Source organism: Orycteropus afer, unplaced genomic scaffold, assembly GCF_000298275.1.
Source record: "Orycteropus afer afer isolate SDZICR_OR568_19922 unplaced genomic scaffold, OryAfe1.0 scaffold00258, whole genome shotgun sequence".
In the NCBI taxonomy this organism is placed as follows: domain Eukaryota; kingdom Metazoa; phylum Chordata; class Mammalia; order Tubulidentata; family Orycteropodidae; genus Orycteropus; species Orycteropus afer.
The window spans coordinates 1,433,533-1,448,650 of NW_006921845.1; the positions used below are offsets into that span (position 1 = coordinate 1,433,533).

The 15,118-nt window shown below is 45.6% G+C and overlaps 1 protein-coding gene across 1 annotated transcript in view; it reads right to left on the bottom strand.

Annotated features, from left to right (window-relative positions):
• Window positions 1-15,118, bottom strand: part of GRAMD1B (GRAM domain containing 1B) — a 295,766-nt gene that overhangs the window by 25,350 nt on the left and 255,298 nt on the right. The window contains exons 5-8 of the mRNA XM_042782193.1: window positions 6,083-6,167; window positions 5,439-5,542; window positions 4,557-4,652; window positions 3,181-3,261 (exon numbers count right to left, since the gene is read on the bottom strand). Of these exons, the coding sequence (XP_042638127.1) occupies window positions 3,181-3,261; window positions 4,557-4,652; window positions 5,439-5,542; window positions 6,083-6,167 (366 nt within the window). The remainder of the gene's footprint in view (window positions 1-3,180; window positions 3,262-4,556; window positions 4,653-5,438; window positions 5,543-6,082; window positions 6,168-15,118) is intronic.

Below are 15,118 nucleotides of genomic sequence, written 5' to 3' on the forward strand. Positions count from 1 at the left end.
CATGCAAAACCAACAGCCAAAATTATTCTCAATGGAGAGAGATTGAAACCATTCCCCTTGCAAACAGGAACCAGACAAGGATGCCCTCTATCATCACGTCTATTCAACATTGTGTTGGAAGTACTAGCCAGGGCAATAAGGCAAAAAAGGGAAATGAAAGGCATCCAAATTGGTAAGGAAGAAGTCAAACTATCCCTATTTGCTGATTATATGATCTTATACCTAGATAACCCAAGAAACTCAGTCAAAACTCTACTGGAAACTAATTGAGAGATTTAGCATCATGGCAGGATACAAGATCAACATCCAAAAATCAGCTGGATTCCTCTACACCAGCAAAGAGATTGCTGAAAAAGAAATAAGGAAATTAATACCATTTACAATAGCTACCAAAAAAATAAAATACTTGGGAATAAATCTTACCAGAGACACAAAAGACCTGTAGAAAGAAAACTGTAAAAGACTACTAGATATCCTATAGAAGTGAGAGCCATGACAAGAACAGACATATGCACACTCATGTTCATCACAGCACTATTTACAATAGCTAAAAGATGGAAATAACTTAGGTGTCCATCAGCTGAGGAATGGATAACCTAACTAGGGTACATACACACAATAGAATTTTATGCAACCCTAAAGAATAACATAGAATCTGCAAAACACCGCATAATGTGGATGAACTTGGAGGACATCATGCTGAGTGAAAAAAGTCCATCACAGAAGGATAAATATTGTATTAGTCTGTTATTGTGAAAGTCAAGGAAAGGTTTATATATGGAAGGAAATTGTTTTTGTTGGTTACCACGGGTGGGAGGGGAAGGGAGGGAACACTGTTAGATAGGTAGAGAAGTATTGATTTGGGTGAAGAGAAGGGCAATGTACCAAATGTGAGTGATCAACATGGTGGCATTGAGGAAGACATAGAGAGGTACATGGGAGGTACAGACAATAAAGATGAACCCTTTTGCACATACAGTACCACATTGTCCGTGAAGGCAAACATGGGTATATGAGTGGATAGATGGATGGACAGGCTGAACTATTAGGTATGTCTATGCAGTGGGGCGTGTACCCAAGACCATGTACAGGGTTGGCAGACAATGGTTCTACAAGTGTATTTGTATGTTCTGTAAGAATTCCCAGGTGTATGGTAGAGCTGACAAGGAACAAGGTTGTAGTCACTTCTTGGGAACAGCCAGCTATCCAGAGGAAGTGAGTAGTTGAACCTGTGGGCTCAGGACCACAGTCGCAGGAGCCATCAAGCTCATTTGGCATAACATACTACACAAAATATTGTTCCACCTCCTACTTTGGCGAGTAGTGACTGGGATCTTGAAAGCTGGCAAGTGGCCATCTAGATGCAATGATGGATCTCTCCTCATCCAGAGCAAAGAAGAATGACGAAAACCAACGATTCATGGAAACAATTAGTCCTAGCAACTGGTACACCATGCGATCTGCAGCCCATACAACTATGAGACCACAAGAACTAGATGGTGCCCAGCTACCACTATCAACCACTCAGAGGGGGATCTATATAGGAGATCCTAGATAGAGAGGAAGAACAATGTGGAACAAAACTCAAAGGCATTTGTAAAAAAAAAGGGGGGGAGCAGGTTTGCTGGTCTGATAGAGCCTGGTGGAACCACTGAGACTATGGCCCCTAGTGGCCCTCAGGTCTGGAATTGAACCCATACCTGTGGCTTCCAGCCAAACAAAACACAGGCATATGAGCTGAAAATTTACCTGAGGTAGATACACTCCTTGGAGAGAACAATCATGGAAGAAAGAAGGGCTGTTTATACACAGGAAGACAGCTCAGGGAGCAAGAGTGCACAGAGGAATGGACACAGGGAAGAGGTAACTATCGGGCGGAAGTAGGAGGGGAGTTGTTGCCTTGTGGTAAATTGTAGCCAATATCATGAGACAAAGTATATGTGAACTGCTGTATGGATAGTGAATTTTCTCTGTAAACTTTCACCCAAATCACAACTAAAAAAAAAAAAAGAAGAAGAAGAATCTGGGTACTTCCTGATAGTATTCTTTCAAGGTATGGGTTAAGGAGCAAGTAGCTGGTGGGATGCCATGAGTCAGTGTTCTGGTTCTCTGACTTAGGAGAACTTCCCAGAATGGCAAAGTCAGTGCCCATCTCTGGGCTGGCAGGGTTTGGGGTGGCAGCTGTTTGAATTGACCCTCACAGTACTAGGGGGAAGCATCTTTGTCTACTTCTTCTATATCTCCCCACTCCCATCTCTGGACGTTATGTACACCACAACCCTGCCTGGATATATTCACTTCTCTACTAAACTGTGTTCTATCCTTCTTCACAATTTATCTCACCTATGTGATTGTCCCTGACCTGATCACCTGGCCCAGCTTGCCTGACTAATGTTAGAGTAAGCACAGTTAGCCTGTTCATCAGCAAGAATTCCTACAGCTCTTCTGTGAGTAAATCTGTGAAACATACAAGTGACCCTATGTCTTATTTAGAAATGACAGTAAGTAGGGACTGAAAATTCAAAGCTTCCAGTGGAGACTCAAATACAGTATCATTTTACTATCCTTGATTGCTAATAAAGGCACAGGATCTCACATCAAATAAGTTATCAGGATCTATAACAGGGCTATAGACTCTAAGGTTAGAAGAAACTTTAAATAATAAATCTTCTTTACATAGTAATAAATTTGGGCAAGAGTCCAGGCAGATTCATGCATATATTTATATACATATATATATTGTTTCTTATGTCTCTTTCCCTGGTCTGGAGATTGTTCCTCAATGCCCCATCCCCATCTGAATGGGGTTCCTCTAAGGGCAGAGCCCGTGATACCACCTTCATCTGTGTCTCCTTACAGCACTCTTCAAACACTTGAGTAGTCAGTTGGTGGCAGTGAAGTGCCTGGCAGGATGAGCACCTTACTCCTGACAGCATTTAGACCATTCACATAAGAGGATATGCTACTTTTCAGACTCAGGGCAACACTATCATTCTGAGAAAGAGTGACTCATAGCAAATCTGGGGGATTTCCAGAACCATGAAGAGACATGGGTGTTTTGTGCACCAGCCAATACCACAGTAGAAGCCCCTCTCTCCACGGGAAACATCCCCAGAGAGAAAGAACATTCTTGGTGGATAAACATGCTGAGGGTGAAGGACGTAGTTGGGCAAAACTTACCTTTTCAAGGAGAGCATTCTGCCAGAGCCGGAACATCATCATATATGTCCTATCTCGGGCTCCAAATGAAGTGAAAAAGTGCTGGATTGGAAGAGAAAACGGTAAAAAAAAAAAAAAAAATCTTGCTCTGACTTACAATGTGATGAATGAAGACACAATGCTCTCTCCTCTAAGAAAACTTACCAATCTCATCCCAAAATATTAGTAATTCTCAGTTATCCATGATCACAGCACAGGAACATTAGGGAGTCAGCACACTGAAGGGTAAGTAATTGGGAATTCTAAGTTCCCACTGTAACCAAGTCCTTCAATTATCACCCAAGCTTTCCTTACAGCTTTTCTGTCTGGTTTGAAATTTTCATCTCCATAAAAAATTTCCTACCATCTACTGGAACTTGAAAAGTGGTGAATTCAACTAATATTGGAGTATTAGTAGGTGCACGACACTATTCTAAGCATATGAGGGAGCATAAATGAACAAAACAGAAAGAGATTCTTACTCCTGTAGAGCTTATACATTAGTAGGCACCCTGTATCACATGCCGGAAGAAGACAACAGAAACCAGGATTTTACTGAAGACCTATCAGGTACTCCATAAATGCTACTTCATTTACACCCACAAAAGCCTTAGAAAGTAAACATAATTGCTAACACATAATAAAAAGAAATAGAGACTTGGTGAGGTATGGCATCTTATATAATCAGAAAGCTGGTGAATGCCAGAGCCAGAATTGAACCAAAGACAATCTGACCCCAAAGCCATTCAACTGCCCAAATCCAAGGGAAATGTAGACCTTGTCTTCAGCCAAAACCTAGTCTACACCTAGCCTTACTCTATTACTTTTCAGGTCCTGGTTAAAGGTCAAAGATCACAGTATTTTCTATGCCTTAAATTTTATCAAACAAGTTTTCCCCATATGATCTGGACAATCATATCTTATTGGACTTCTGTGATTACTTGTTTGTGAGATCACCTACTAGGTTGATAGTCATAACAATTCGCATTGGAACAGCACTTTACAATTTAGTGTTTTCAAATATAAGATGGTATTTTAAGACCCTGTTAAATAGGTCTTGCTAGCTCCATTTTACACATAAGAAAATCGAGACTCAAGGAAATGACACAGAAATTACATAACACGCCTATTGTCTCAAGACTCAAATTCAGGTGTTCTGCTTCCAAGTTCAATGTTTTGCCCATCTACTCTCATCCCTTCTCAGACTCCAACCAACCCACCCACTATGGAGAGGCTTTCTGCAATTCATATTCCCCCTAATTAACAGCCACCATTAATGCAATTTAAGGGCAGAAATAAGAGAGTAAGGGGAATGGGATGTGAGGAGAGTGAAGAGCTCAGGACTGGACTCCATTTACCTTTTCCGAGTCAGTGCAAACTTGGATGGCATTGGGAATGAGGCGGGCTGTTTTTTCTTTAGTCATGGAGCAGATGTCTTTCAAACGGACTGTCAACTGGCATCCCCACCGGAACAGAGAATGCACAACAAGCAAGAGGAAGAATTAGAGAGCCAGGCAACGAGTTTTCTCATGGTGCCAGTTCAGACAAAGGAAAAGAGATCATAGTTCACATATTTCTAAACCTAGAAGGGACTTCTTAATCAGAGATCATCTTATTTAGCCCCTTATTTCATGGAAGCTACACAGCTAAGTAGTAACTGAGTCTGGTCTAGAGCCCAAAATATCTCGATTCTTGATCCAAGGTGCTTTCTCATTTCTATACAATCTACTAAATGTAGAGAGGCCCCCATAACTATTGGCCATGAAAGAACTGTAAAACATTGATACTCAATGGGCATTGATGAGTATAGTTTATCTCTTACTCACCTATTTTATAAGATGAGGAAACAGAGACAAAGAAAGAATAAAAGACTAACCTAATATCATACAGCTAATAAGCTGCAGATCTCAGAAAGTGTACAAGCCAGTTCTGAGTTCCAAGGCTAAGCCCCTTTCTATTCTGCTGTGGTGCCTTTTGCAGTGATCTGTGCCAAATATTTCCCACTTTTGCCAAAAGCAAATGCTCTTAACATTCTCTTCCACACCCAAGAGGAAGGAAGAAGGTCTGGTAGAGGAGATCCCATTATTGTGACCTAGAATTGGGTTTCCTTCAAGACTCAGGGGCATGTTTTTGTTAATTAAGGCTTTGGGTAGAGCACTGAGTTGGCAAAAGGGAGAAAGTGGGGCAGCATGCTCAGCCATGGACAAGGGACAGCCCAAAGAGCAAGCCTAGGTCTTTACCAGAGTTTCCCAGCGGAAGATGTTGCTGTAGAAGCAGATCCAGTTTTCAGAGAGGTAGAGTCGGCCCTGAAGAAGAATGTCTCTTTGGAGTGCACACGAATAATCTGTGGTCAGATGGAGCACATGGGAGCTCAGAGGCAGGACACATGTTCAGTAAACCACTGTATCAGGCAGATCACCCCTCCCACCAGCACTGGAGGGCCCAGTAGCCCACCATCAACAAGCAAATCCCTAGCATCTCATGATCAAGAATGTAAAAGATGTGATATATGCTATGATTGAATGAATGCATGAATGACACAGCAGAAGGGGGCAAGAAAGCCAGAGATAGAAAAGGCCAATGAAATTCAACAAACCGCACCCACCCGCCTCTACAAGTACTCCCAACCCTTTGGATTCCTTGGCCATCTGCAGAGATAAAGAGTGCCATGACTCCTTCTAGGTCGCATCTAGAAGCTGTCAAAAAGACTTAGGGCCCAGCCCTGATCCCCAAATCCTGGGGACAGTGGTCTGGAAGTTCTCCCTGTTCCTAGATGGACAGGATGGCTTTAAGCCAGCTTCTTTGTCTAGACAGAAGCAGCCCAAGTGCTCTCCCTGGGACTCCCCAACTTCCTCCCTGCTCCCCATGAGGTCACCCAGCTCACCAACAATGAGGCGCTCCGTGTCTGGAAGTTGTTTAAAGAGCTTTCTGAAGTCTTCATTTCTCTGCTTGTAAGTGGGGCTTAACACCTGCAAGACAACAGCCAAGATCAGCAGGATGCGCTTAGGTTCTGTGGGGTTAGGAAGGAAGGTGTGTGCAGGAGGAGCAGTTGCTTATGTGTTAGAAAGGCAGAAATAAGCCTCTGTTATCCACAGATGCTGGAGATAGGGGAAGCACAGGAGACTTAGTACAGAACAATGGAGTGGAGAGAATTTTATACTGCAAAAGGCATTATATATCAGTGAGAAGTCAAATTTACCAATCAGGGCTCCATAGTACATTCTAAGAAAAGAAAGAAAGCATCCTTTCCAGGGAGAGCTCCATGGGACCCACTATGCCAGCTATTGCTTTTCTGACTTCTGCCAGGACATGAAGCAGTAGTTCAACAGGGTTTCCCCAGGCCCTCAGCATGATCCAGGATAGTATTGTGCTCAGTGTACCTCTTAGAAAAAGTCACTGCCATGACTAACAAAGTGAACAGCTGTTTGGTTACATGAGACAGAAAAGAAAGGGCTAACACAAAAAACTAGTGCTAGAATAAACACACACCAAGAATTTAAACTATATCTTCAACACTGGAAGCACCTAACCTTCATTTCTTCCTCTTATCCTTACAAGATTGTTGTTGTTGTTGCTGTTTGGTGCTGTCGCGTCATCTCTGACTCATAGTGACCCCATGCACAGCAGAACAAAACACCGACTGGTCTCGGGCCAGCTCTGTGATCCCTGCTATACTTGAGCCCATCGCCACAGCCACTGCGTTAATCCATCTCATTGAGGGCCTTTCCCTTTTTCGTTGACCCTCCACCTTACTAAGCATGACATCCTTCTCCAGGGAATGGTCCCTTCTGACGACATGACCAAAGTAGGTGAGACGAAGTTTGGCCATTTTTGCTTTCAAGAAGCATTCCGGCTGCACTTTCCCCAAGACAGATTTGTTAGTTCTTTTAGCAGTCCATGGTATTCTCAGCATTCTTCGCCAGCATCACAACTCAAAGGCATCAATTCCTAATAAAGATTATCTAAACCAAGTCCTTAGATTACCAACGAGTAAATTAAGGCCAGAGAGACGTCACCTGCCTGAGCTCAGCCAACTGGACAGTGGCAGAGCCGGAACCAGAAACCTGATCTCTGAATTCCTGGTCCTATGCCTATTGTGCCAGGGCCCCCCTCCACCCACCTACCTTTTTATAGGTGCGTCAGTGCAAATTCTTATGCCCATAAAATTCCTTAGCAAATCTTCCTTGGAAATTTCATGAACCAGCTGAATAAATAAGAATCTTGCCCTTTCTGATTTTTATTTTTTAAAAGATTATGTCTCTCATAGATGAAGGGCACCCAAGGGTGACAAATAAAAACAAGTGCACCCAAAATAAGGAAGAGTCACATATCCCACCACACTTGGGTAATCTGTTGATCCACTTATACATGGTCAATGCCACTGACCATCCCCCAGGAGTGCACGCATGTAGATGGGCTGTCTTAGCCATGGCGATGGGCAGGTCTTGGACACTTATACTTTCTCATCTTCTTCTCTGGGAAGCCACTGGCATATAGCTGTGCTAATACTGGAATGAGCTTTGGACTTTTCATTTTTCACCTTTTCAAAGCTAGATGGCCCACAAGGAAGCTGAGGCTGTGGACTTGACCACATTATTTGCACATACTGACCACCTGAGTTAATTGGCCCAATGGTTTTTGTGCTATAGGGAATGGAAGTCTTTCAGGAAGCTGCTACTGTCCTTAGTTGCCATCAGGTCAATTCTGACTCATGGCGGCCCCATGTATTACTGAACAGAAATACTTCATAGAGTTTTCTTGGTTGTAATCTGAACAAAAGCAGATCTCCAGGTCTTTCTTCAGTGGTGCCACTGGGTGGGTTCAAACTGCCAACTATTATGTTAGCAGTCTGATGCAAACCATCTGCACCACCTAGGGACCTTCTCAGGAAGTTGTTGTTAGGTGCCTTCAAGTTTTCAACTCATAGCAACCCTGTGTGACAGAGAAGAACTGCCCCATTGGGTTTTCTAAGCTGTAATCTTTATGGGAGCAGACCACCAGGGTCTTTCTTCCCCAGAGCTGCTGCATGGTTTCAAGCTGCCAATCTTTTGGTTAGCAGTTGAATGATTAACAATTGTGCCATCAAGGCTTTTAGGAATTTAGGAGGAGAGAAAAAGGCATGGCTTTAGTTTGGGAAGGTTTTCCGGAAGAGAAAGAGAAGATAATGTTTTCAGCCACTTTGTCTATAGCTAACTTGAGTCTGAAACTTTTGTTGCTGGCTTATTTATAATATGAGTGGCTCTTCCAATAGTGGGTGTCCTGTTACTTTACCAAATCCTACACTGTCATATAGCCCAAATGTCAAAAATCACTGAACATATCTTCAAACCAAGTAACCAGAGCCACTGAAAGTGAATACCTGACAGCCAGCCCACCCCATGACAGCTATGTCTAGAAAAGACCTCAGAACACAACATTATTTTGGCTCATATATAAGTTTCAAAACTAGTACTGAGATATCCAATCTAGATGTCCCTCTGGCTTCTAAGATCAAAAAGTCCATATACCAAACTCCCCAATGGCCATCAGCAAATTCTTAATCATATCTAACTGACCTTCCAGAGCTAATATGTAATGAGTATGAACACACACTGTCGTAAGTCTGTCACATATACCATTTGATCTGATCACAGGGCTGTTTCTATTATCCTATTTTACATATGAGGAAACTGAGGCACAGAGTGGTTAAGTAACTTGCCCAAGGTACACAGATGCTGAGAGGAAGAGTGGAATAGGAACCAAGGTCATCTGACTCACAGCTCCTGGTTTTATGTTGCCTCAAGGAGAGTAACTACTCATAGTACGTGCACAAAGAGGAAAGCAACATGGATGCCACAGAAGAGCATCTCTGTGCCCCAGAAGAGATACTCACCTGCTCTGGGGGCCCCTACTAGCCTTCCATGTCCCTAGTGAGTCTTTTTATTTATAAAGTTCCAGTAGCAGCCTGAGGACCAGGCTACCAGGTGGTCCCAAACTCCCATCAGGTCAAACTGACCATCAAGTAGCCAGCTAATTACACTGAAGCCCAAAAGTCTTCCTAACTTTAATTTTTGTTTTTGTTTTTTGGTGGCCCTCATTCTTGCTTCTGTCACATCCAATGAACAACTAATTCGGACATCTATAAAGGTGAAGTGTAGGGAGTCTGGTCATATTCAACAAACTGCAAGTAAATCAGTGTGGCTACTCCTCTCCTCTCCAAGCTGTCATTGTGAGGGGAGAGGAGGACAGATCCAGCCCTGGCCTCTGTTGTCAACCACTCTTTATAGTAGTACCAAAAACAAAACCAAATCACTGCCCTCAAGTCGGATCTCACTCAGAGTGACCCCCCTTGGGTTTTCGAGGTGGTATCACTATAGAAGTAGATTGCCCAGTCTTCCTTCTGAGAAGTACCTGGTGGGTTTGAACCACTGGCCTTCTGGTTAGCAGTCAAGTGCCTTAGGCACTATGCCACCAGAGCTCCTTATGGTAGTACAGAATCCTTAATTCAGGCTTACAAATAAATGCTAGCCTGCCAATGTGGATCACAGGTGTGCCTTTCCCTACCAGAGAGTATAAGGTACAGAGATGCATTAGATTGACATGCTCACATCTAACAACATGTGCTTCTTGCTGCAAGAGACCACAAGTGCCCTGTGCCTTCCGCTCCTGTGCATCTCCTCCAAATATGAGGTATAGCTCACCTATTTGAAGTTATAATGGCCAATGAATTTTGGTTTGACAATCTTGGGCCCTTGGGTGGCAAAGCAAAGTAGGGCATGACAGGATTGCAGCAGAACTGTCACACAGACACAGAGAAATGAGGTCACACACTCACGGCTGGGATTTCTTCAGATCCATAACAGCAACAGCGTTCGATATCAGCAGGTAATCCGTAAAACTTCTTCAGGTACCACCGCAAAGACTGACTTTCCTGCTCCAGCAGGAGGCTCCAAAGGACCCCAGATTCCGTCAAAGATTCCATAGCTCCCCACAGCTTCTCCACCGAATGAAGTCAGTGCTGTGATATCGGGTTCCCTACTGTCCCCAGAGGATAAAAGAAATCAGTCTCACCAGACCAAACACAGATGGGTGGACTCTGGCTTCCAGGTAGAGGGTCTGTGGCACTTCAGCCTGACCTCCTTTCCTCTCCACGAGCTCTGCTCCAAGCACAAGCCTCAGGGGTGACAGGGTGTGGTCAGCATAGTTCACAGGACAAGCTGACCAGTCCATCCTCCATGCCAGGTTCTGCTTCGTCCCACTCGGCTCCCTGAAAGTACGCCTGGTCTCTAGGCTGAGGGTACCTCAGGGGGCGTGGTGTGATGCCTTCTCCTGGTCTGTGCAGGTAGTCACTCTTGGGGGCTAGCTGAAGGCCAAAGGATGCAGATGACAAGGCAGGTGCACAGCAGGCCTCAGGTGAAGCGACAGACTCCAAGCAGAGAGAGGATGGCCCCACAGCAGGGTCCAGAGGTCTGTCCCCACTGGTTACTCACAGGCGGCAGAGTGACTCATAGTTTGTCTCAAGCTCCAGATGGAACGAGATGCCCAGCTCTCCAGCCCTGATCTGTCCCACAGAGTGGCAACCTCCTACCCTGGGCGGGCACCAGCAGCCATAACTCATACCATGGGCTGTGACCACAGGACCACACACACCCCTGTCCTTACCCCTTTCCTTCCAGACCATACTCCTCTCGGCTGATGAGCAAACAACTTCTTTGTTAGTCACTCATGGCAGGAGAGAGAGAGGCAGGGCGGGTGGGCAGGCAGGGCCAGAGCCCTACACATGATTCAAGTTACAGGATCTGGGTGATGGTTCTGGCCAGTGTCCTCCAGTAACCCCAGGCCAAGCCTGGCCTCCCCACCCCCCAGCAGATGTTTCCTGCAATGGAAAGTTGCTGGCCAGGGCTTGGAATGGGGAGGGGGAGGAGGAGGTGCCAGGGCACTGCTGTGATGATGAAATCTGAAATTTGAGACTCAAATAGTCAGGAGAGCTTTGGAGACACACTCTCCCCTCGTGGATCCATCTCTTCACCAGCTTCCCTGCAGCTGAGGCAGGAGCCTTGGGAGCTTGACTGATGTTGTTTCAGATGTTCTGGTGGTGGTGGTGAAGTTGGAAGATGATCTGGAGATGCTTCAGGGTTATCTGAGACTTTTTCCTTTCCAGGGACCGTGCCCCACACCTCCAACATGAGCAGGACGGGGACTGAGGTCAAGAGGATTCCCAGACAGCTTCTCAGACCTCAAGGGCAAAATAGCAATGCAAAGAGCAGAGATTTGGCCCCAGTCAAAAGGAGACAGTCAGATGCAGTCTGGGAAAGGAAAGGGGGCTTGGCCAATGGGGGCAAGACAGCCTCCAGACAGAGAAACTAAAGATAGGGATGAGACCACAGGGCTGGAAAGATTTGGATTCCCAAGCTGCTCTCATTACTGATCCCGAGGAAAAGTCAGAGCCTTGTAAATAATCGGGCACATTCCTCACCTCCTCAGCTGTGCCCACCTCGATGATGAAGGGTACCTTGTCTACCTTGTCCCAAGAATCTCAATAACTCAGTGTAGCAGCACTCAAACTTCAGTGCACTTAAACATGACCTAGTGAGTACATGGAAAATTGTTAATTTCCAAGTCCCAAAGCCAAAGATCCTGATTCAGAGGAATTTGGGGTCTCTTGGGCAAACAGAAGCTCTGGTAGCATAGTGCCTAAGGCACTTGACTGCTAACTAGAAGGCTGGCAGTTCAAACCCACCAGCCACTCCTCGGAAGGAAGATTGGGCACAATCTACTTCCATAGTGATACTGCCTCGGAAACCCAAGGAGGGATTGCTATGAGTTGGATCTGACTTGACGGCACATATCAAAAATAACAACTTGGGCAAACAGTGTTGGAGAAAAGAGAGAAAGAAAAGGCTGAATACTTCCCCAATGGGACACTGCCTCTGTTCATGATATGCAGTAACTTACTACAGCTTCTCTAAGAAGTTTCATGTCTTAAACATCTTTCTAGCTTCTATAGCACTCAGCATGGTGTGTTTCAAATATCAGGTGCACAAAACTTATTTGCCAAATAAATATATTCTTTATACACCTCTAAAATCATTCCTGTTTACAAGGCATCTTATACGTACACAAACACACAGATCCCAATTCTACATACATGGTTTCTTAGGACCACAGTCCCTGCCAACATTCTCTCCAGCACATGGCCAAGCTTCTCTCCACCCTGCATGTGCCAGCCCTGTCTGGACCAGTGTGGCAGGATAGTGTAGCAGTTCTGTTTTCTGGGGTGACCACAATGCCTCTCTCCTGGCCACATCAAATCCCAGCATCTAGGTGGGAGAGGTAAACAGCGGTGCTGGAACCCTTACAGTCATTCCCTAGAAACATTTGAGTATTGCTGTGGGCCATAAGGGAGCTCTGTTAGCTTAGTGCCTAAGGCACTTGACTGCTAACCAGAAAGCTGGTGGTTCAAACCCACCAGCCACTCCTCGGAAGGAAGATTGGGCAATCTACTTCCGTAGTGATACCACCTCAGAAACCCAAGAAGGGGTCGCTATGAGTTGATGGCACATAATAACAACAACATGGGCCATAGGAAGGAGCTCTAGCAGTGCAGTGCCTACAGCATTTGACTGCTAACCAGAAGGTTGGTGGTTCAAAGCCACCAGCCACTCTGTGGAAGAAAGACAGGGTAATCTACTTCTGTAAAGATTTACTGCCTCAGAAACCCAATGGGGGTCACTATGAGTCAGAATCAACTTGATGGCAGTGGGTTTGGTTTTGGATGAGCCATAAGAGCTGTGACTGTCATGGCTGAGATGGCAAGATAGGGGCAGGATACACCCAAAGAGGTAACAGCCTGGGAGATGAGTCTCAGTAGTATCAGCCTTTATCAGCTCTGCCCCCTCACAAAGGGTTGGGTAGGGCAGGGCAGCAGGGTGCTGTGAGCAGGGGGAGAGGAAATTGCCCCTGGGCTAAACATTAACTATAAAGCAAACACAGGGAGCTGGGACCAAGTGGTACTCCCTTGCAAGGGACAACAGGCGGGAGAGCACGGGTGGAGGAACCCAAGAGAACAATTGGATTTTGGTTGAGCAATGACCTCATCAAGGAAGAAACCAGTAAGACCTTCAAAGGAAACTTTGGCCTTCTAACCAAGTCTGGGTAGGGAGAAGCCAGATGTGGATAAGGGAACAGAAGACAGAGGGGAGGTGACTGAGCAAAGAAAGGAGAGAGATTGTCAGTAGGCTGGATGTAATACAAAAAAGCAGAGAGGGGAGTGAGGTCCCATGAGGGGAGTCAAAATAACTCTGGAGAAAGTTAAAGATAAGCATGGATGGGGGCAGGGGCAGGGGCAGGGGCAGGAAGACTGTTGAAGATAATGAGTAAATAACAGAGATGAGATGGACAGGGGTCGGGGGGAGCAGAGCTAATTCCCAGAAAAAGATGCCAGTCTATCAAGGTTGTCATCAGCAGCTTCCCTTTCAATACCACCACTTTCTTCACTGCCCACCCCCACCCCCCCACCCCCAGCAACACCCTGTATCCATTCCTACAATGCTTTTTTCTCTTGCTCTAAAACCTATGCCAGTCAGACCTCTTGGGCCATTCCCTAGATCTGGCATGATCTTTCCCTCCTTGCCATAAAGCTGGCATCCCCAACCTGGGGGCTTTGGGGACCTTGAGCTGCTGGGGTCTGGGCTACTATTCCCTGATCTCAGTAATGCTCCATCCCAGGGTTGCCGAGACAACTGACCAGTAAGAAAGAGATTTGGGACAGATGAGAAGAATACACTGGCCCACCCCGAGACACCAGGGATGAGATTTGTCTGACTAGGTACTTCACCCAAAATGAAGTTCAGCATGCCCAAGTAGGAGCCATCTTTAGAAGGACACAGGTTGTACCCTCAGGCCTGATCCAAGGCTGCCCTCAACTCTCCCCTTGGCTCCCTGCTGAAGTCATAGACTACTTCTTCTTATCCCTCCATCTCATGTCTATTGGGGTGGCACCTCCCACGCTGGGGCCCTGATAAATAAATCTGGGGTGGTAAGGGTTGGGGTGAGGGGCCAGGGTGAGTAGATGTAATTGGGCCTGGGAGGAACTCAGGGCAGTTTTAGCTGGCATGGCCTTCTAACCCCATCCTTGACCTGACTATCCCTTTTATTTTATTTTATTTTATTTTATTTTATTTCTACTTAGAAACCAGAACCTTCATAGCTCAGTCTTTCCCTATGTCCCTGGGGCCCAGCCACCATGTGAACCCCATTCTTTAGAGCAAGGCAGTTTGCTTGTCATCATGGTGAGGATCCTCTCAGGTCCTTCCTGCCTAAATAAAAGATAAATGCTTTTGGTCTTCCATCAAAGAGTGGGTGGTGAAGGAAGAGGGTGGAGGTGGGCAGGGAAGGGCTTGGTGGGCCTCCTTTCATATCAGACCCTGGTCCCCTACCACTCGCTCTCCAGTGGGGCTCAGGTGCTCCTGCACCTTCAGCACCTCTACAAAGTAATGACCCCCCCCCCCACTGTTCTAAATCTGGCCAGAAGGTTCCTAACTGTCCTTAAGGTGGGGGATTACAACCCTAGCCTATCTAAAGGACTTCTAGTGCAATGAAGAAGTCTCAGGCATCAGAAAAGCTGGAATGCTTACACTAGTATCATGAGATTATAAAAAGGGCCATCAGCAGAGTCTAGAAGGGGAGACAGGGTATCCTTCCTAAAGGTCAAGTCCCAACCAATACAGATGCAAAGTTACAGCACTGAGACAGCTAAAGGGAAATGGAGAAAACACTTTCAAAGCAATAGGGGTGGAGCAAAGGCCTCCTGCAAAAACACCAATGGTCTAGTGCAGAGGGCAGGTCTCAGCCATGCCTTGTGTCTTGCTCTCATGCTCAGATCAGTTGAAAAGGGAGCAAGGGAGCAGCAGGGAGATGTTTGTTGATGGCCCCATGATAT